Genomic DNA, 19,259 nt, shown 5'->3' with positions numbered 1-19,259 from the left:
GGAGTCCAGCTGTGATAAATTAAATTGATTGGACATGATTTGGAAAGGCATACACCTCTCTGTAGAAGGCCTCACTGCTGATGATGCATATCAGAGCAAAAACCATGTCATAAGGTCAGAGGAACTGCCTGCAGAGCTCAGAGACAGGATTTTTGACAGGCACAGATATTGGGAAGGACACCGAAGTTTCTGCTGCACTGAAGGTACCCAAGAGCACAGTGGCCTCCTTGATTGTCAGATGGAAGAAGTTTGGCGCTACTAGGACTCTTCCAAGAGCTGATCACCTGGTCAAACTGAGCAATCAGGGGAGAAGAGCCTTAGTAAGAGAGGAGGCCAAGAAACCTGATGGTCATGCTGACTGAGCTCAAGAGATCCTGTGTGGAGATGGGACGAAGTTCCAAAAGGCTTGATCTTGGCTCATTGTAGAGAGGCTAGATAGAAGTCTCTCCTCATGGGGGACTGATTATAGATTAATGAGAAAAAAGTGTTTTGTTTTGTTTTGTTTTTTTAAATTGTAGCATTAGGCTGCAACATTACAAAATTGAAAAGGTGAAGGAGGTTTGAATACTTTCTGAATGTAGTGTAAGTACAAAAATATGCAGCAAGATTTAGGGGCAGCCTGTCCTGAAATTTTCTGGAAAACTTCAGGACTATATTTTAGGACTTTCAACAGCCAAATGATATAGCCAGCCTGCTGGAGGACTGAAAGCTTGCCCCTCTGAACAAAGTGCCACACAAGTAATAAGAGGGCATCTTGGTGTCTTTGTCCAGGCAAATTTGAGCCTCCAACACTGCAGTCTAGTCAAAATTTAAGGAAAAATGTGTTGGGAATCCAGTTATGAAAGAGGAAAACAATTTGTTATTTTGTCATAGCTGCATGCATGATTTCTCCACATTAAGGAGCTTAGGTTTATCTTTGTGTAGCAAAAACATTGTTAATCCAAAATTATGGCACCCTTTACCATTACCCTGCTTATTTTGCATTCATAATAGCAATTTTTGGAAAAAGTTACAAGACTTCAAGCTTCGCTTCAAGAAGGAAGCTTTATTGTTAGTTTCACTAGTGAGCTTGTTAGCTTACAGAGTAAGACACTGTAATTGTTTTAAATTTTTAAATCTGTTTTAAATTTTGAGTAATGCATTTATGTTTACTGCTTAAAAGTGTGTTTTGTGCTGCTTCAATGTCTGTCTCTCAGTGATCAAGTTCATATTTTAGCATACATCCACTATTATTGAGATGGCTGTTCTCTAGCTATGTATACTCTTTTCTAATAAGTTGTGTTTTGCAGATAAACTTGTTTGAATTTGGTGATTTCTGTACATCAGGTCCCCTCTGAGATTATCATAAGGATTCAAACATGTTACTCTTCAGACAGTGGTTATGATTGTTTGATTCAGATGGCTCCTAGAGGACAATAAGGCAGATTAGTGGGAAAAAGAGCAGCAGACTGAACAGGGATTTACTTTGCAGTCTAAGCTGCTGTGATGCTGTATTAGGGTGTAATTGAGTGTATTACTGCCCAGGCCCTGCTCCCCTAACCCCTCTAATCCTGCTAGCTGGCTAACCAGAAATACACAGTTAATAAAGCTTTACTTGCATGGGAAATCATATCTTTTTTTAGTCTGTGTGTGTGTTTTAACCCATGGCTCTACTCATGTATTTCAGGCACAAACGCAACTGCCTTCGATCAGCTGGTCCTGACTCTGGCCTGGGACCGAGTAGACATTGCCAAGAATCATGTGTTTGTGTACGGACAGCAGCTCCTGGTACGTCTGCGTGTTTATTTGTGTATCTTTTTGTGTGTTTGTGTGTGAGCCGCAGCCTTCAGGGTTGTTTGCTATGCTCAGCCTTAGTTCCAAACCTTTGGACTCACCCACAATGACCCCAGAATCTGTGCTGACCACAATCTGCCGGCTGAAGAGCCTGGGGGACTGGACTTGGGCAGGCTGCCATGAACTGCATGTCTTAACTGTAACATGAACCTTATGACAGTTGTCTACTTAAGCTGCCCTCAGCGCTCATGTTTATTTTAAACTGGGGAACCCTTGCATGTGCTTGAATGAAGAGATAGCTTCTATCTGTCTATTTGTTTTTTTGTTTTTTTTTTTGTTTTTTTTTTGTGGATTTGGCAATATTTTTAGTTTTCTCCTTCATTGTGTTTGTTTTATAAACCATGGTTTACTATGAAAATATACTTCATACCAGCGTGTTTATCCTTGTTTGTGTGTTTAGGTGAGCTCTCTTGAGCAAGCGATGCTCGATGCACTGGTGATGGACAGGGTGGACTTTGTCAAGTTGCTCATAGAAAATGGTGTGAGCATGCACCGTTTTCTGACAATCAGTCGGCTAGAGGAGCTCTACAACACGGTAACTTTAAGAAACTTGTTCCAATTGAACAAGAGTTGCAGTACCACAGCTTTTTCACAACCTCATCCATCACCTACAATAACGACCTTTCATATAACATGCTCACACAGCTACACATTAATACATACATATTAATGCACATTACCCTCCTCTCATTCCTCTGTCTCCTTAAGGCCAGTGAAAACGTCAGTTTTCTTCCTCCCTCTCTTTTTTCTTCTCACCTTTTTTTTGTTTCTTGTTTTTTTGTCTCTCTTCTGGTTTGTTTGTTTAAATTGCTATCTTGACTGCATCTGTCTTTTTTTTTAAACAGTACTGTCTTTATTGTATCCTTTTCACATTTTTGCACAATAAAAAAGGAACATTCAGTCTCCTAACGCTTCCTATATCTTCATTTATTTTAGAAACAACCTTCCAATAATCCAAACCTCCTCCACCTGGTTCGGGACGTCAAGCAGGTAGTGTTGGATCTAATAATGACTTAATGGTAATACAGTCTATTCAATTAATTGATAATTATTATTTTTTTTTTTTTTACAGAGTCACCTGCCTCCAAACTATAAGATCACTTTGATTGATGTTGGCCTGGTTATTGAGTACCTGATGGGCGGGACTTACAGGTGCAACTACACCAGGAAACGTTTCAGGATAATTTATAACAATCTCCATGGCAGCAATAGGGTGAGTTCTGTTTCCACTCCTTGCTGCAGAGTTGTACCCATAAAACTTTTATCAGTGTTTAAACTTCCTAAATTGAATTCAGTTTCAGGTAATATAATCCTGGCATGTTGTTTGTATGTTTTAAAAACCTGACCTCCAATGCATGATGTCAGCTACAGTCAAATGTATTACAGACTGTGATAAAAATCAGATATTTATTATTTTGTACAGAGGTCAGGGCGCCACACAGCAGGTCCTGGTTCTCATCTGAGGAAAAGCCACGAGGCTTTTAGCATGCAGGCTGACAAAAAAGAGAAGACAAGGCACAACCACTTCATCAAAACTGCACAGCCGTACAAACCCAAGGTAAAGTCTTTGAGCTATTTCTCCATACTGACACCAGCCAAAGATGGAGGTGTCGTGTCCGTCCTTCCCAAGAACACTTTCGGGTTTTTTCCCACTGACTTTGCACACATGTACAATCTGACCTGAGGGTTAACAGTTCAGATATTGGAGATCAAAGGTCAAGGCCATAAGGCCTCATGTTGATACCTTGCTCATAAGATTTCCATGAATCACACCACTGCAGTCCTCCCCATTGTTCCTCTATTGTACTTTCACTGCCTGGCTACTGTATACCTCATGGAGGCATATAACAACCAGGTAGTAATTATATTTTAACAGAGAGCGTGGCTGCTTTTTGAGAAGGATTAGCTGTTTCCTTTGGATTAGAGGTGACTAATATGAAAAAAAAACATTACATTTTTTTACGGCTGGATCCCAATCTCGATTTATCGTTACTCTATTCATTCCGATTTTCAAGGCTATTCTTAAAGTTAATGACCAAAAAAAGTATTTCCCATATACATCATAGTTTAAATGCACAAATAGTGCATGACCAAACATTTTCACCAAAATAAAATTATGATTTAGTTGTCCTCTGTTTAAGAAAAACTGTTTTTAGTGTTCATCAGGCACAATTTTACACATATATTCTAAAATCCATATAAAATTATATATATTAATTCTAGAACATGGATTATACACATACAGCTGTAGCTTTATATGAGTAGTCTGTTCATTTGTAAAATTATATGACAGAGCAACATTAGCTTTGTTTATAGACCAGTAAGAATGACAAAATGAGCTGACTTGAACAGAAGCCACAATGGGATAAATTTCTGTGGTACTCGCTTAAGCAATGAAGAAATAACCTTTTATTTTGATATAATCTAAATTTAATTCACAAAGAGTTCAGGAAACCGTTTATTAACTGACCAGGAGAGATGACTAAGTGTCACTTCCACGCCTGCCTGCTGCGGACTGACAGAGACAGAAAGCTGAAGGATCACTTACAGTAGCATACACATAAATAATGCATGGAAATCAATGATCAGACTGTCTGAAACATTTCTGAAACAATGAACGAGGTCCAAACCCCACGGACATCACTGTCTCCCTCTGTTAAAAGACTCCAGTGTAATAAAGTTTCACTCATGATGCCGTCATCTCGGACATGTGGTCATGCAGTGAAGACTGCGCCTGCGGTGTCTCTCGTCTCTCACCTGTTTGACTCTCAGGATGCAGTCTCTTGAGATGGTCAAAAAAGTTTGCAGACAGTCTGCAAAATCACCGCTCAGCAAAAAGAAAGGGGGCGAGTGAACATAGATTTTCTCAAGTAGAATGCAGTTCTCCCGACTTCTCAGGTGTGGCAAATCACCGATACAATCTATTTCTCCATGATCTAAGATTGGCCTATCACTCACCCCTAATTCTGATCTGACATTTTATAACCTCTGCGTAAAATATATACAGATGGCTGACGTTGGAAGGGGTTTGTTTTTGCAGAATGTGGAAAAAGGCTTGCTGACCATTTTCACAAATTTAAGAACTGACCAGACGCTTGGCCTATCTTTTGGTGCAGGATCAATAATGTATTGTACTATTTCTTTTAGCAGCTAGCAAAAAAGCAGCAACACCAAAATGGTTACAGCCCAAACTTCCGACAAAGACTGGCTGGATCGATATCATGTCTGATGTCTAAAGTATGGAGAAAATCTGTTTTCCTCTAAATCAGAGGGCGGTAATTTTCTGCATTAATAGGATAAATGAATTGAGAGGCCATAGCTGAGCTTCTGTCATGTATACTTGGTTGTTTATTCAACAGAAAGGAAACATCAATATGAACAACCAACTTTATGTCTTCACTGTTATGAACTTGTTTCTTTTTTTCCAAGTAGTTAAGAAGGGCTGCTTTTTGGAAGAGAGTACGGCTATAAGAAATTAACCTCTAGGCTCTCCCTCTGCTGTTGAGGAGACAATGTTAAATTAAAAAATCTATTTTGGTCTCTTTACCTCTCGTTCCCTCTCCTCCAAGCTTGAGACTACCCAGGAGCAGAACAAAAAGAGGAGCAAAGAAGAGATCGTGGACATAGATGACCCAGAGACGAGGCGGTTTCCCTACCCTTTCAATGAGCTACTAGTTTGGGCTGTGTTGATGAAGAGGCAGAAAATGTCACTCTTTTTCTGGCAGCATGGTGAGGAAAATATGGCAAAGGCACTCGTGGCCTGTAAACTCTACCGAACAATGGCGTACGAGGCTAAGAAGAGTGATGTGGTAGACGACACCTCAGAGGAGCTCAAGGAGTACTCAAAGTGAGAGAAATATGAACTCTGTTTTTTATTCCGCCTTTAAGCACAGGTATGAAGTTAATCATCCATGTTGATTTGTTTCAGTGAGTTTGGAACGTTGGCAGTGGACTTGCTGGAGCAGTCGTTCAGGCAGGATGAGACCATGTCCATGAAGCTGCTGACTTATGAACTGAAAAACTGGAGCAACTCCACTTGTTTGAAGCTGGCTGTCTCCTCCCACTTGCGGCCTTTTGTGGCTCATACCTGCACCCAGATGCTGCTGTCAGACATGTGGATGGGACGCCTGAACATGCGCAAGAACTCCTGGTACAAGGTTCATGTTCCATTTCTATTTTATTTTTGGTTCAAGCACACACCTGAGGTGGTAAAGGTGCAGGAGTCAGAGCTGGGACTCTATTTTCAGTGACCGCTGGGGCTCAAGAGTGTCTGTACGATCTCTGGGTGTAATATTCAACCATTTTGTAATGGTATTGTAGTTATGATCAGTGTGCAACTTGTGTTTTATGATGGTCTGCTTTAAGTTTCTTTATTTCAGCAAATCAATCAATCCATTCATTAACTGGACCAACAGGAGCTGAAAAAATGCTACCATTAATTCATAAAGGAAGTGTGTTAAAAAAGTAAAAATAAAAATGGAGGAAATGCATAAAAAAGTAAAAGCACTCACAGATAATCCATAGAAAATAAATTAGAAGATAATAAAACACCAAGTAATATAAAAGTAAATTGAAGAAATAATGATATGGAAACTTAAACACAACTTATTAAAATAAACTGGAATAAGTTGACTCAACACCAGGAGACGATCCAAAGCAATAATATTTGAGTAATGACTATTTAAAAACAAGACTAATGCTGTAATCCAGTTTTATTGAACATAAACATTTGTCATTGTCTTTCTCCTTCAATCTCTTCCCCTCCTGCATAAGCACAGTGCTGCATCCAGGTCTTCCACTGATCAAATCAGTGCAGTCTCAGAACTTCTGTCGTTCTTTTCTTGACTTCTAACACATACTCCAGATGTACTCCTTTAAATGCAGATTTGATCTTAGCAAAAAGGAAAAAGTCCCATGATGCTAGATCAGGTGAATAGGGACGGTTACCAAGCACTGTTATTTGTTTGTGGGACAGAAACTGCTTTACTGAGAGCACAGTGTGAGCTGGGGCGTTGTCGTGATGAAGAATGAAATTATTTTCTACTACAGGGGTCTCTTTCTTCATACTTTTTCCTCACAGTTTTTCTAGAACCTGTTTGTAGTAGAGTTGATTCCCCGTTGACCCTTCTGGAACCCACTCCTCAAAAGTGATACCCTTAATGTCAAAGAAAACAACATGGCCTTGAATTTGGACTTGCTTTGTTGGACTTTCTTCATCCTTAGTGACGATGGTGTTTTCCAAAGCACTGATGGCTGTTTTCTTCCAGGATCGTATTGGAAGAACAAAGTTTCATCACATGTAATCACTCCCTCTAAAAAAATGTAGGTTTCTGTATAAATTTTCATGCAAACTTTGCTGAACTGTCTCTTCAATGGAGACCATTTCTGCTGTCATTCTCATACTGAGTCGTTGATCATTTCCTGCGATTTGTGCAGGGATCCCAAAACACCTGTTGCTTTAGGCATCCTCTCTGCCTTCACAAAATCTTGTGTGCCATTCAATCACACATGCAGTGTTCCCTGTATACCTCAGTTAATGTACCAAAAGATTCGACTTCTGTTTTGTTCAGTTTCACCAAAAATTTCAAGTTAATGCATTGCTGAACTTTTAAGCTAATCATTTGCCAACACCTTAGCAAAAACACTTCAGTAGTTAGCAGTGAACTAAAGATGTCATTTATTGGAAACTTACAGCAGTTGTTTGTGTACCAAACCTTTAATATATAACACGCAGTGTGACTGTGACCACAGGGTTTAATCCTCATGAAAGCAGTCTCATTATTTGATAGCCATACCTCATGAAATAAGACTAAAAGATAAAGATTTAAGACTAAAATGTAAAGTAAATAAATTAATAAATATCCATGAATAGAAAAAAATACACTCAAAGACGAGTTTCAGTTAAAACTTGCCTATAAAATGTGAATGTGTTCTAATAACAAAAATAAGGTGTCAGATTTGATTTATGTTACTGAAGATTCTTTAGCTTTACTCATTTTCTCCCAAAGTGCTTTTGTAAATATGAAAATACATTAATAGAATATTAGCTACATCATGATAATTGTTAAAAGATGTTTTCTCCTCAGTCTTGGAATTATATTTATAAAGATTTGATTCACAGTTACTGAACTATTAATGGATATGTAACATTCTTTCTTGTCTAAAGAAACATAACCAACCAAGATGTTACCCTTCACATGTGTGTGCTTATTGTAGACTTAATTTTTAATATAACAGGGAGTGAATAAAATCTTGTGGTTTCACCTTCTCAGGTCGTAAATGAATTTATTGAAACACTTTGGATACAGAAGTGTGTTTGATTCCAAATACTTCATTGACAAGTTTAGCTGCATTCACCCACATGTCTTTTATTTATCTCTAGGTCATTCTGAGTATGTTGTTTCCTCCTGCCATCCTACTTTTGGAGTATAAGTCCAAGGCTGAGATGGCTCACATCCCTCAGAGTCAGGATGACCACCAGATGACGATGGAGGACAGCGAAAACAACTTCCAGAACATCGCAGAAGACATCCAAATGGTTCATTTTTCTAAGTCCTCCTGGTTATCTACTATGTTTTTTTTTCTCTTTTCAAATTTTGGTGTAGTCCTTCCTTCATGCAGTCTGGCAATTTTAAATTAGAGATAGAAAACACTTGAGAGGCTGACTGTAAAAGCCATGGCCGTTATCTTTGAAATAATTAAGCAGATTCTGATTCTGGTGTTTTTTTATTACTTTGTAGTTCTTTGTGTCAGTTTTTCAAACTAACAAACTGCATTTGACCATAAAAAACAGAGTTTGTTCAACAGGTGAATTTTCAGGTGTACTGGCTTTCCAGCATCAAATCGATGCAACACAACTGGATACCTACTGGCTGCTGCTTGCAGCATAATTTTCTTACAGTCCACTGTGGACACATCAGATGAGCGGCGCTACTCTGGGGAAAGAGAAATCCATGCCTTTGCACTGCAGAAGTAAACGCCACACAGGAAAGACAATCTCGTCTGAAAGCTGTTAAATGCATACTGCTGGCTTCTCCAGAACTAAAGAAAAATTCCCTCCATTCCCAGAGGCACAAAGGGTCATCAGACGATGATAGGGGATGACTGGGCAGAAAGTCTTTTATTTACACTTTTTTTTTTTTTTAAACAGTCGGTCACCAAAGTATGTTAAAATGTATCATTTTAAAGATGTTTTATTGAAATTATTGCATTATAAATACCCATATTTTGGCTACCTCATTAGGCCATACTGAAGTTCAACCAGTACATCAGTTCATTCCTAGAAAAAATTGTGGTCTTATAATCTGATGAGACTTTAATGTCAGAAAAAGCTCTTACTTTAGTCAGAGCTAGTACACAGTTTTTGTTCTGTAAGAAGAGGACTAGAAAAATTGGGCTTAAAGTCCATTTTAAGTGTCATTTCTTTGATTCTACCATTATTTGTTTTGTTTCTGTCTTTTACTGTTCCTCCCACTCTACTCTATGTTGCTTTCTATACATCTGCCCTGCTGTCTTCTAATTTGAGCCCATTTAACCTCTCTGCAGGATGTGTTCAAGGAGGCCAGATCCCATGACCAAATGGAGACAAAGAATGACATGGAAACTCACATTCGCTCCAGAAAGTTGCCCTTAACCAGGAAAATTTATGCCTTCTACCATGCTCCCATCGTCAAGTTCTGGTCCAACACGGTATGGAGATGAATACACAAACATTGAATCATCTCTACCCATACACAAAATATTTTTTTATGGCTATACATAATGTCATCACCCCTGCTCCCTTTCCTGCAGTGAAATCTCCTAACTGTATTATGCTGCATTCACACATAAGCTCTAAGAATTTTTGCAGAAATGTTACTAGTGGTTTTGCAAGAAAATTCAGGTCAAATTCTGGGGAAAAGCTTGCATTCACTTATGCCACTCACCTGAAAATCTCTGCAAATATACATGAGTTTTATGCATGACTATATCATCAGTGTTTTATGGGACTGAGTAAGTGGGTACATGCTTGCATAGCACCCCCTACAGGAAAGCTCAGGGGACATGGTCATAAAACATCTCCAAGTTAAAAGCATTGGTATTCTTATATTCAAGACGCATTCAGCTGTGATTGCCTCTCTAACACCTTGAGAGAGTTTGTCTTTTAGTTGCACAGCATTGGGATTCCTGGCAAAATTTTAAGTCTTTACTTTGTTTGCAGCTCATTAAAAGTTGTTTGTAAGTGGGAGGCATGTAAGGGAACATTTTCTTCTCAGTACTCCTGCTGGTTGACTTTTTCAAAAATCATTTACTCTTGAAGAGTTGGTGGTTGCAGTAAGAAGTTGTTTTTTAACACTTTCCTTGGAATACACACAAACCTGTACAGACACGTTCACATTTTTTCACAGGATAAAACTCATTGTCTCTGATTTGCTCTGATGTTTATTTATAAAGACAAGCCTGAGGCTGGTTCTCAGGAGCCTGGGAGCCATCATCAATGGCTCTATATGCAGAGACAGAGCTCTTAAACAGACTGATTATGACTCAGAGGAGCTGATAGCATCAGTGAAACCACAGCTCTGCATAACACAGCCTGCACTGCAGCTTATCTACATCTGTTCTACCTGTTTGCATCCTAATATCAGCACAGAGACACAGCACTCCACAGTGACTGACCCATCAGATTTGAGTGTTAATGGCTCATTTTCCAGGTCACATGTAAATGATCAGCAATTCTGTAACTTTAAAGCTGATCAGAGAAACTTGGTGTGTGCACTTGTAACTCACCCACATTTTAAACTTTCCCACGGTTTTCAGTACCGTCGACCCGTGCCTGAAACAGAAATGAGCCCTGATGTTCAAATTTGTCCCAATGAGGAGTTCATGGACTTCTGGGAGGCATCATGTGGCATAAGTTAAATTTATAAAAGCATTACAGTTTTCATTGAAACATGTGTCTCTGAGGTCTGATCAATAATTTAGTTAATGACCTTTATTTAGAATAAAATAGAACTGAGAGACTGTATTCACGCTTGTGTTTGTGTTTTGATACCACTTTGGGCTGAGTGCTTACATTCTGTTTAAAGCAGAAATAGTTTTTCATGATTTTAAACTCAATCAGAACAAAGTAAAGGAGCTCTAAATATGATATTGACATTTTATCTGGTTCAGAGCAAAGTAAACAAGTTATAGGTGTGAAAGCAAGCTAAAAGATCATTAAAGTAATTACAGATAATCCTGGTGGGGCTGTATAAAATCCAGGACTACCAGATGACACAGTGAACTCATGTGAGATCAGCAGAGTCAGATGTATGCTTTCTTTGGGACCATAACACATTTTTTAGTAATTCCACCAACAGCGCATTTGATATTTCAGCCCTGACCAAACAGAAGGACTCCCTGGAGCCTCACTGGCAGCAGAGCTACAAAAACATAACTATGCAGACTAGAGTTGTCACAATACCAGATTCTTAAAGTTGGAAATGATATGAGTTAGCATTAACCTAAGGCCCTTCTTTAAAACAAATCACACTTTCCTTCTTAAAGCGCTTTTAGGACATTAGATATATGTAAAAATTTTAACTATAAAAAAGAAAATAAATTTTTTGGTCCTTAACTCCAGTCCATGTCATGTATAGCATATGTGAATTCATTTTTATTATTTTAACCCTATAAAAGCGAGTTTACTTACATAATGCCACATTTTCGCAGGTGCACCTGCATGAACACATTAACGCACATGGCTGTATTGTTTACACTGTCCTCTGCAGGGATTGGCTGCTTCTTGGTTCCAAAACTTTTATTTATGATGCAGACATAGAGTAAAGGTCACACTTATGAAAGGGGATTTTTAATCACCTTTTATCTTTTCACTTCAAAGACATAAATCAAGGAAAAAGCTGTGAGAATTGTTGATTATACAGACCACATCTTTTTGCGTGCAAACACACACATGCAAACGCACATGCACATACCTTGAATGCTTACTAATGTAGGAATTCATAGAGGCCATTTTCAAATGAATAATTTTGGTTTTTAACCCTCTAAATCTCTATAACCCTGAAAGTAGCATTTTGTGCCAAATAATGTAACCTACTGTAAGTACCATATGATGTCTCTGCACATCAATCATATAGGACATGAGTGAATCAGATGAAAAACTCTAAAAACTACAATTTTGAAGTGATAAGTCCAGGATGCATTCCTAATATAATCAAATTAATGTTTTTATACCATGGCTATGAGATACAAAAGTACAGTTTTTCTGACATCCATATCAAACACCCAAAGTAGTTTTAGTTGAAATAATTAATTCCACTGGCCTACAATCACTGTTATAACCTATCAGTTCAAACGAGGTCATTATCTCCCACAATGCCTCTCTGCAAACATGGAAAAATGACTGAATTTGGCGGCATTTTTTGTGTGCAATTATTTTTACCTCTGAATGACTGAATTACAGAGGAATTAACAGGATTTCTTATTTCTGTATTGAAATGGCAGTAGAATGAAAATAAGTGGTTTTAATGGTAGTCAATGTGTTCCAAAACGGGCTCCAGGAGGGAGAGTGTGAGTTTTTTGTCTACATAGTGGAGAAATTTGTCAACACAGTGTGGATGCTGAAATTCCAAAAATTCATTAAAAAATGAACATCTTTGTCAAATATAATCATCTTAGCATGTTAACTGCCAAAGTGAGAGCAAAAAATACAATTGTTCAGTGTTGACTGAGGCTTAAATTTACCACAGTTAAATGATAAAGCTGGATGATGAGTAGGAATGAAACTGATACCAGTTTTAATGATAACATGATAAAAATTTTCTACAGTTACCATACCATTGACATTTTTTTGTCTCCATTAAACCTTAATCAGTAACCATGCTACAACATCAAGGTGGATAATGTCTAAACGGCTTGCTACATGGGCTCGTTTACTGAGGTAAATATGGATAAGGGCATACAGTTTGACCACGGACTTGAAGAAAACTTGAAGGGATAGGACACACTGCTGTCCCTCCCCTGCTCTCTCGTCTGCAACACTGCAAGTAGTCTATCTTCAACTGTCAGCTTGGAAAAAAAAAAAAAACACAAAAACCTCAGACTGTGGGAGTAGCATGCACTCACTAGCTGCTCCTCATCTGCTCAGATTGCTTTGAAAAGTTCTCCCAAACTTTATAGCAAGCCCACTTTGTAATAAATTGAATCCAGTTTCAAGATCGGAGTTGACATCAGCATAATGGACGTTAATTAACTCACCTAGCAAGCCAAAAGATGGTTATATTGCCATGTGTTCAAGGTCAGCACCATAAATATAGGTGAATGTAAATTAAATGTCATGGGTTGTTAAAATATAGCATCAGAAAAAGAAAATTACAGTTTTGATGAGAGACTTGAAATAACACATTTTCTGATTTTTTAAGTGATACGAAAAAGATATAACAGATGTTAACATGGCCTTTTAACTTTGTAATTCAAGCTCTACGCTGCTTTTTACCTCTGTTATTGTTTTGTCTTTCCACTAAACAATAGAAAAGTATCGAGTACACTAAGTCTTATATTTAGTGATTGTGATTAGATTAATTGTGCAGCACTAGTTTAAAGCTTTTTTGTATCAAAATAGTTTGTAATTATTTTGACCAACCTTTTAACAAAGTACCTTTGTAATGCACATTTGAGAAGGCTTTCGTGTTTATTTATAAATGATAATAATGTATTTTGTTTCTGATATAAAACTTATTTCAAATGATCAACCAATTTATGTATATTTTCATCAAACTGCCTCATCTAAAACAGTAGAAAAAGGGGCCTTTTTGCGTAATGGTATCTTGACTTAATGTAGCAACAATATCACTTATCATTGCAACTTTCAATAACTTTAGTTAGTTTAGCTCAGTTGATAGAGCTGGTACAAAAGCTACAGTCCTGGTGCATGTTTTGTGCACGTCTTTCCCCACTCTCTCTTCCCATATTTTCTGTCTCTCTTCAACTGTCCTGGCTAATAAAGGGGAAAAAGCAGAAAAGTATCTTTACAAAAATAGTTGTTGGTGAAAGAAAGTAAATGTTGCTAAGTCTGAATTTCACTTGAGACTGAGAGGAGAATGCCTTTTTCTCTCACATAGCCTGTACCCACTCAGCAAACCACCAGCTGAGCTCAGAGGCCTCAGTCAAAGGGGTCGACTACTTGCTCCTTACTCAAAGAGCCACTATAAGGAGCAGCCCCTTCAGAGGGCCTCAACTGACCTCATCTTAAAATAGATAGACCCCTGTCTGAGACTGTCTGGATTTAGAGTTTTCATCCACATCCGTTACAAAGTTTGTAAAGTATATGTTGCTCGCAGTTTAATGTGTATTTCTGCATTGTTTATGAGTCTTTTTTTGAATATCTTTCATTTTCAGCTCTTCTATTTGGGTTTCTTGATGTTCTACTCATACGTCGTCCTGGTGAGAATGCCTGAATGGCCGTCACCTCAAGAGTGGGTGGTCATTCTCTACATTTTTACCTCTGCCATCGAGAAAATTCGAGAGGTGTGTGAAGTAAAAGTGTCAGACTACTTAAAAAAAAAAAAAAAAAAAACATCAGTTAAACATAATCTCATGTTCTTCAATGCTTTCTTTTTTTCTTTTCTAGATGTTCATGTCAGAGGCAGGAAAAATAAGCCAGAAGATAAAGGTGTGGTTCAGTGACTATTTCAATGTGTCAGACTTTCTGGCCATTGTGACCTTCTTTATTGGTTTTGGCTTGAGATTGGGTGGAGGTGATGCCTTTGTCCCAGGGAGGACGGTCTATTGTCTCAACATAATCTTCTGGTACGTGCGACTTCTGGATATCCTGGCTGTCAATCAGCAGGCTGGACCATATGTAATGATGATCGCCAAAATGGTGAGTCTTCACCACAGTTGCCAGATGTAACTGCAGCATAAAGCTACAGGAAGTCTAACATTCTTGACTTTTGTGCTCTAAGCTTTAACCTTCTCTGCGTGAACTGAACAAAAAAGTACTGTACATTCTGCTATTGTATCATGCACATGTCCATGCCAGTATTGCAGTTTAAATAGCTTTGTGTGTGTCAGTTTTGTGCCTAGAGTTGTTACTAAAACACTTAACTTAATTTTTATCCTTGAATCCATTACTTCAAACACTTCCTGCAGCATTAGTCAACAACATGATTGTACCAGGTATGGTAATGTACACTGTCATCCTGAGCAGCCCCATCCATTTTAGAGAACTTTTTCCCTTACTGTGCTCCATGTCCTAGCTTTACCATGTACTTTGTGGGCTTTAACTAATAGCCTGCCCTTTAGTGTAGTTGCAATAAATTTAAAGCTGATCGGCAGACACTTAGCATAGCTTAGCTTAGTTTATTAAGAGGACTGGAAAAGATGGATTTACGGATGAAAAGATCTCTTAAGCAGCAGCTGGGACATTTAGTACATTTCATATTGGTATCTTGTTTATTCAGTGTTCTCAAAGTGATTTTTTGTAAGTTCTGTGAGATTCAGTACTAAATTTCTCCATTTATGTTTTATCTTGGTGCTGTCTTCAGTCAAACATGTTTAATTGTTTTGCAAACCATCACACTTATATTTACATTTGCACAACTCTTCAATTTTTCAGGAAGTACTGTAGTACGTCATAAATATGATAATTCAGTTTTTAAGCTAATAATCACGCCGACAATTTTGTGCATCCCTAGTACGAACAATATCATAATCTGTCAGAGGTGTGGCGAGATCTCGTGCCACAAGATCTCACGAGACCTAAATGTCATAAGATCTCTCGTCGTGGTGATAAATGTATCCCTAGATTAACAAGCTCAACTGCACTTGCAGCTGGTCTTTAAAGTAGTCAAGCGACCAACCCCAACTGGAATTCCTTGCTAGCATCAAGGCTAACAACCATCTCACAACTAGTTAGCTAGCTAATGAATAATCTAAACTATAGCTCCCCTTTCACAATTATAAAGGTAACAATTGTTTTGTTAAGAATACAGTTTAAAAGCCTAGAAGAAAAATATGGAGAAGCTGAATATTTTCAGTTTGACATGAAATACACAAAATGTCCTCTCAACCCAAGTTTAGCTGTCCTACTCTAAAGAAGTACCAAATTTTGGGATACAGCCCCCCTCTAGTGGCCAGATATGAGCGTGACAATCAATCAGTGTGACAGCCAACCCTGTTCTCCCCTAAAGAAACAGAACACAGCTGATCCTCACCTGTGAATCACCGCGGTCATTTCCCTCCACACACACTCATTTGGCTGTATGTTGATTTGCATTACTTCCTCAACTTTGCCTCCTCTCATTTCCTGCTGCTGTTTTTTTAATTTCACCCCAACCGTCACTAATCTATCAGCTGTTGGCTGCATGTTGAATCAGTGAGAAACTTGTTGTTAGTAACGTAACAGCCCGTTATACATTTTAGTGGTAAATTTGATAGAACTACTAACTCCAGTCTGCAATAGAGTGCTTTGTTCGCTCCGAAAACCAGAAATATAGTCACTAAAGATATAGTCACTAATAAACATGCTATTTGATCTCTGACACACACTCACCGCTAAATAAATGAGATGTGTCTGTCAGACCACATGAAAAGATCACAAAATGATTTCAGACAAAACATACCCTGCAGTCAAACATCCCTTCCTGCTTTCCAGAATAACCATATCCATATTTGGGTAAAACCAAGCCCCAAAACTGAATGGCAGTACATAAAAAAACAATGGTAGCAATGCAATCAAACGCTAGTGTGTTGTGTTTTGTACTTCAAACAATCTAAAAATCATAATTTATGATATGCTTTTCATCCTTTAAATGATGAAAGAGTGTAAAAGCAGAGCTCTGTGGTTCTGGGCTGAATGTAAAAAAGAGTGAAGTGGTCAAATGTGTGGCTGGTGTTGTGCTCCTTCTGGCTTCAAGACAACAATTGCTATATGGCAGCAAGAGCTGTAGTCTATCTGCAGGTAAGCTTCTTAATTATGTTTCAAAAGTTAAGAATCACCTGATAACATGGCTGAAATACACATATGAAATATAAGATGTCAGTTTATGACATCTCCTGTCACAAGAGGGGGTTGTTTTTCCAGTTTGAAGGTGAGAGACTGAACAGGCACTGATATACACCTATAACAGTCCTTGCTCAGAAAAGTCATCATTTTTATGTTGGTGTTCATCCGATGTGGGCTTCTTATAGCCATTACACTGTACATTTTTCAGATTTTAAGCTTTTGACTAACCGAAGAACTGATCTTTCATATTCACTACCATTTATTTTGATGAAATACTTTCACCCAGTAAGGGACAAGGTGGGCATTGTTCACCAAATAACCAGCATGGATTGCTCTTTTCAATGGAAGATTTAGGTAACAGATGTAAATGTAGTGAGACAGATGTAATAAGGGTGTGTGCATTTTTGTTTTAACCCCAGGAAATATTGTACCCAGGTAAACTTCCTACATGCTAGTCAAATACTGTAAGAAACTTTTAACCCATTAGTCGTTGTGTGTCTTTTCTTTTAGGTGGCCAACATGTTTTATATTGTGGTAATAATGGCTATTGTCCTCCTGAGCTATGGCGTGCCCAGGAAAGCCATTCTGTACCCACAAGAGGAGCCCAGCTGGACGCTGGCTAAAGATGTGGTCTTCCAGCCGTACTGGATGATGTACGGGGAAGTGTATGCTTATGAAATCGATGGTAAGACCAATGAGGATGGTAGTGAAGATTATGAGGGTAAGAACAGTTTTATTTAAAGCTTCTCACCACAGCATGATGGCTGATTGTCACTCAAACAATCACTAGAAATCAAACCCACAACGGTCGAATCATTGCTCCCCCTCACAGCGTCCTTCAATTAACATGGGTCACACAGAGAAGCAGTCAGCGCAGATTTCTCTGGGGAGGGCGGGGCTTTTTGCTTCACCACAGCATCAACCGCCTCAGCTTAAATAAAATCGGTCTTAATGATGTGATCTTTACTTGAGCTGAGCGCATTTGAAACTCTGGTGGAACAAAGCACCTGGCTGTGCCCCATTACCTGAGCTGGCATCCAAAAGGTTTCCCACACTGTTGAAATTCATCACAGTTTATCACTTTGTATACAGTTTAACAGGAGAAAAGGGGAGAAAAAACTACAAAAACATTAATCTTCACAAGAGTTTAGTTTAATTCCTTCTAGTCATTATACTTGCTGTGATCTTTTGACGCGTTCAGATAAATTTAATTTTAAGACATTTCAAACTAAATAAAAGGCCCTGAGTGCTTGTATTAAGTAAAAGTTGAGCAAAATTTATTAAATTTCTTGACATTATTTTTTCAAAAAAAGTGAGAGAGATTTTGCTTCCTTCATTGGAAGCTTCACTATACCCATTTCCTTTTAAAACAAGGATTGTTAAAAAGGAACAGACTACTCATTGTGATGAATAAAGCTGTCACAGGTGAAATATAGTAAAAGTATGTATAGACAGTTTTACAGTCAGCTGTAACCAACAGTGCACTGATGCTATTAGCTTAAACATGAATCAAATAAAATTGAAACAAGCTTCTATACTATATAAATATTAGCTCAGGCATTAACGGAATACCAGGGCGATTTAAGTAGGAATGCGCCAATCTTATACTGGTATTGTAGTTGTCCATTATTACTTTAGAGTAGCTAAATCAGGTATACGTAGCTGTTTTCACACATTCACTCCTGAAAATTTTGAGAATTTCCCACAGCCAGCCCCTGAAATTTTCTGGAGACGTTCTTTACACATGTTCCTTTATTGCAATGGTTCACAACCCTTTTTCCATAGGGCACCCCTACTTGTACCTAAGAAAAGCTAAGCCCCCCCAGACCCTTTTGGAAAAAGGACACATCAATTCAATTGTTTTCATTGTCAAGATCCCAACAATACAAGCCCACATACACTTGTTTTTGACAAAAGATCCATGTATAAACTATCCATTATCATGATATGTATGAGGGCCACAATAGAAAACAAATAAAAGAGGATCTGTTAAGTTTCAAGAAAACAAGACTAGGTAAAAACCTAGTATATGGCTGACCGCAACTATCTGGGATGCCTGTTGAAATACCTGGCTGGCAGAGTGATTGTGTCATTATTGTTATTTTTGTGAGCCAAATTTATTGTGGCTTCTTAAATGTACGTAGCTACATGCTGCCCTCCCTCTCTCTGTCTCTCCTCTTAATAAAGCACTTTTCTGTGTACATATGAAACTCTACAGAGACGTGTCAGAATTCACTGATGGGGACAGACAGTGTCACTGGAAATTAATTTTTTTTGTCAGATTTAAGTCTTTAATGGTAGTAAGTTTATACTAACAGTAAAACACTAGCTGTTATTGAAGTGTTTATTCTAAAATAAAATAAAAACTGCAGCAGGTTTTATGAACATTCCTAATTCTCCTCAGACAAGTGTGTAAGGGTCTTTATATGTGTAAAATTAAGTG

General features: G+C 38.1%; 1 protein-coding gene across 3 annotated transcripts in view; it reads left to right on the top strand.

Annotated features, from left to right (window-relative positions):
* trpm7 (transient receptor potential cation channel, subfamily M, member 7) overlaps window positions 1-19,259 on the top strand; it is a 71,435-nt gene that overhangs the window by 32,073 nt on the left and 20,103 nt on the right. For 2 of the 3 annotated variants that reach the window (XM_041791320.1, XM_041791328.1), the window contains exons 11-22: window positions 1,667-1,767; window positions 2,234-2,368; window positions 2,770-2,823; window positions 2,906-3,046; window positions 3,257-3,391; window positions 5,403-5,680; window positions 5,762-5,990; window positions 8,216-8,371; window positions 9,379-9,522; window positions 14,209-14,337; window positions 14,441-14,692; window positions 17,327-17,501. In XM_041791320.1, the coding sequence (XP_041647254.1) occupies window positions 1,667-1,767; window positions 2,234-2,368; window positions 2,770-2,823; window positions 2,906-3,046; window positions 3,257-3,391; window positions 5,403-5,680; window positions 5,762-5,990; window positions 8,216-8,371; window positions 9,379-9,522; window positions 14,209-14,337; window positions 14,441-14,692; window positions 17,327-17,501 (1,929 nt within the window). Of the gene's footprint in view, window positions 1-1,666; window positions 1,768-2,233; window positions 2,369-2,769; window positions 2,824-2,905; window positions 3,047-3,256; window positions 3,392-5,402; window positions 5,681-5,761; window positions 5,991-8,215; window positions 8,372-9,378; window positions 9,523-14,208; window positions 14,338-14,440; window positions 14,693-17,326; window positions 17,502-19,259 lie in introns of those variants that run through there. The other variant, XM_041791337.1, reaches the window with a different exon arrangement.

Source organism: Cheilinus undulatus, linkage group 1 (genome assembly GCF_018320785.1).
Source record: "Cheilinus undulatus linkage group 1, ASM1832078v1, whole genome shotgun sequence".
Classification (NCBI taxonomy): Eukaryota; Metazoa; Chordata; class Actinopteri; order Labriformes; family Labridae; genus Cheilinus; species Cheilinus undulatus.
This window is presented reverse-complemented; position numbering and strand designations above follow the sequence as displayed.